At 51.9% G+C, this 3,409-nt stretch overlaps 1 protein-coding gene across 1 annotated transcript; it reads right to left on the bottom strand.

Annotated features, from left to right (window-relative positions):
- Positions 1-2,329: 2,329 nt before the first annotated feature.
- T310_6428 (Cytochrome b5) lies at positions 2,330-2,894 on the bottom strand (the record flags this gene model as incomplete). The annotated part of the gene is made up of 3 exons (XM_013470756.1): positions 2,330-2,506; positions 2,580-2,706; positions 2,779-2,894. The coding sequence occupies 3 exons, from the start codon at positions 2,892-2,894 to the stop codon at positions 2,330-2,332; spliced, it is 420 nt and encodes a 139-aa protein (XP_013326210.1).
- Between the last annotated feature and the right edge of the window lie 515 nt (positions 2,895-3,409).

Raw genomic sequence — 3,409 nt, forward strand, 5'->3', positions numbered from 1 at the left:
GTTGGCGTTCTTGAAAGCCGGATCGTGAAGCTGGGGGTGAGAGGTTGATTCTCATTCGGTTCGAGTCAGTGTTCTATAATACAGCGATCTAGATCTGGGCTTCACAACGTGTAAATAAATGCATGTAATTCGATCCGGCCTCAGTGGAGAAAAGAAGCCTCGCTTCTTCAAATACAACATTTTTTTCCCACCTCAACAGCAAACTTGGCGCCGTAATATACTCGCGAATGAGCCGCATGGAGTGCATCAATCCGGGGGGCTTAGATCGATTGAGATTTGGTCTGAGCCTTGAGTGGCTGTTTTAGCGGTCGGTGGTCACCACATTGGCATCTTTCCATAAAAGCTAAAAGGGACAGGCTATTCCTTGAGAGCTCGTATTCATATCGGTTTAATATTCCTTCTTGACGTGGGTGTGGAGGGCTGATGCAACCCTAATTCTTACCCCTCCGGCAATCAGATCAGGTGTCATTCTTGACACGATATCCTGGACTCCAGATATGGATTTCTCCAATTCTTCACTATATTACTGACGAAGAAGACACTGAGGATGGACAAGGTTCTGTGAGCTGCGCTGTTCGAGTGGGGATTTGGATCGAATGGTCGTGTTCGTGGTGCCGTTGTTTGTATATAGGGATGCTCTCATTGGCGGGCCTGGGTTTAGCGGGATTCCGTGCCTCGTATTCGGCGCACTGTCCATCTGTCCTCAGCTGAGGTCTGGTAGTAGTATGTCAGAATTGGGCAAAAAAAAAGCAAAAGGAAAAAGAAAAGTAAAGCATTCACCATTCCCTGGTTTCGTCCTTCATGTGACGTCGTGTCTCGTCGCGGGGTGGCGGCGGCGGCGAAAAGTGGGGGATAGATATGTCCTATCTATCTCTATAACCCTTTATATAACCAGACAGTTCATACCCTTAGCAGAACTTCGAAATGACCCAGAATCACGGAACTCGATAGTGTATAGAAAAAGGGAAAATGACAGACACGCCTGAGTCACCTCCATGTTACCACCACCGCACCGTAACCGGAGGCTGCCACTGCGGCGCCGTCCGATAAAAGGCCACAATCGATATAGCCAACCTGCAACCGACCAAGTGCAACTGCTCCTACTGCCACAAGACGAACTTTGTCGGGATCGCCGTGGACCCGGACGAACCGGACGCACTTCAATTCCTTCCCTCTTCCTCGTCCTGTGATGCAAATGCCCCCGCAGATGCGTCTGCGCAGCAGAGCCACTACCGCTTCGGACCGAAGAACATGACCTGGTACTTCTGCAAGACGTGCGGCGTGACGACCCTGACGCAGGGAGAGTATCAGACTGATGCCGCTGGTGCTGGCAATGGCAAGACCCTCTGCAAGAAAGCGCGTATGCTCAACGCGGTGACTCTGGATCAGGGCCAGAACGGGCTGGATCTGTCCAAGATCAGGTTTCGGTATTTCAATGGCCGGGACCACGGCTGGTCTGCGAGTCTGCAGGATGCCCCGGCTGCTTGGGGGACGTGGTGATCATAAATTATGGCGATGGTGATGATGATCTTGATTGTGACCTTGCTTGGAAGTTGTATGACATCCTTCGCGATGTTCATGAATAATCCCTACAAGGCACGACTGGTTCCTTCGTGCTCGGCGAAGTCCCTCGGTTGTGTGCGGGAGGACGGACAACACAGCAACTACGCGACCGATGACTGTGCCGACGGGTCGCTTGCCAGATTATCACTATTTCAGTGCTATGGATGTTTCTGGACTATGAACCGTCCACCTTGTGGTGTCGTGCTTGAACAAGATTCTTGAAATTAAAGCAAAGGTTGTACCGGACGAGGAGCAGGGAGGCGATATCGTACCTGATATGTTGCCTAAATGGACCGGCATCGATAGTCCGCCTGGGATTGCACCGTGCTGGCACGGGTGTCCTTTGGAAATGAATACGACTGTCACGGGAATCGCCATATTTTATACCAGTCAAGAATCCACATATCTAAGTCGGGAATAAATTCGCGAAAGTTCGAGTTGTAAGGGAAAACGGCGGATAGCATCAAAGATATCAGTAGATCACAACAAATCAAAGGCATTAACGAAGAAAGGAAACACTCTATCCAGCGGAAGACAGGCCATGAGTTTCCATCGTAATCCCACAAACAAGCTCCGTCAACCCTGTCAGAGTAATACTACTGTTACCCGCACCCTCTGCTCCTCTTTGAGGAGCTCGACAGCTCCCGAGTATCCGGGTTTGAGGAGACAAAACGAGTCTCCGAAATCCTACACGAACAGAAACGACCCCTTCTTACCACTCTGTCCACTGCCATGTCACCTGGAACCATCGGTGGAAACGTTGAGTTTACTGCTGCTCCGCGGAAGCAGTCTGCAGGTATTTGTAGGCGCCGAAAGCCAGAGCAGCGCCGATAAGGAGCGCCGCGTACAAGCCGATGCCCAAACCAGTGTTGCTACCGCTGCTGCTCGAGGCAGACTTCGACGATGAAGAGGTAGACTGGGTCTTGGGAGCAGGGTCGCCAGGCTGAAACGCAAGTCAGCACGAAACAATTGCGACATGACATGACAGGAGCTATCCAATCAAGTTGAAGTCATACCTGTCTCTTCAAAGTTCCGACCTTCAGGCCGTCCAAGATCTCTCGGGCCTCGTCACTGTGTCCAACATCCTCGAACGCCTCGGTGGCATCCTGACCGGCAACGTCCAGCAAGACTTCCTCACCACCACTGGATTGAAAGCCACGTCAGCTGTCACCGCTGATGATACTTGTCCCTGAGACCTGCTAGGCAAATACGTACGGGTGCTCATCCACGAAACTCGTAACATTGTAAACCTTGTCGTGGATCACGAGGTAGAGATCCTTCTTGGTGTTGTGGGCGGCAACATCGCTGTAGGTGAACTCCTTGTCCGACATGGTGATGGCGGTGGCTGTTCTGTGGAATCAGTCGACATCAATTAGCTGAGTCGAGAAATTGTATACGCCATAGGGCGACTTGATGGCTGAGAGCGACGAGAGAAGGAGATGAGCGGGTAGAACAGCCGGTGACACCAAGAATTGTTGACAGCGTGACCCGGGCTTGAAACACTGACGTGGCCTGAGGTCCCAGCTGTATTTCGGCGAGGTGGTCTGAGGAGAGGGCTTACCTTGATCAATCAGGCACGAATCCAATCCAAACAAGAAGAACAGGACGAAGCAAGCGAAGATAAGACGGTGAGCGGGTGAGAGGACAGGACAGGTGTGTGAGCAAGCCGAGTAGAAGAGGAGGAGCGCGCGAGAAGGTCGGGGCTCGAGTAGCTGCCGCTGAGAAAGACAGAAAAACGTCGGCGTTGGTTGGTTCCTGATGGCGCCAGGCACGCGGTACCGGGTACTTTGTTTTTGCGGGCGAAACCACGGCAAGCTAGGTACCAGTGACTTGCTCTTCCCATACT

Source organism: Rasamsonia emersonii (assembly GCF_000968595.1).
Source record: "Rasamsonia emersonii CBS 393.64 chromosome Unknown ctg1118621760407, whole genome shotgun sequence".
Taxonomy (NCBI): domain Eukaryota; kingdom Fungi; phylum Ascomycota; class Eurotiomycetes; order Eurotiales; family Trichocomaceae; genus Rasamsonia; species Rasamsonia emersonii.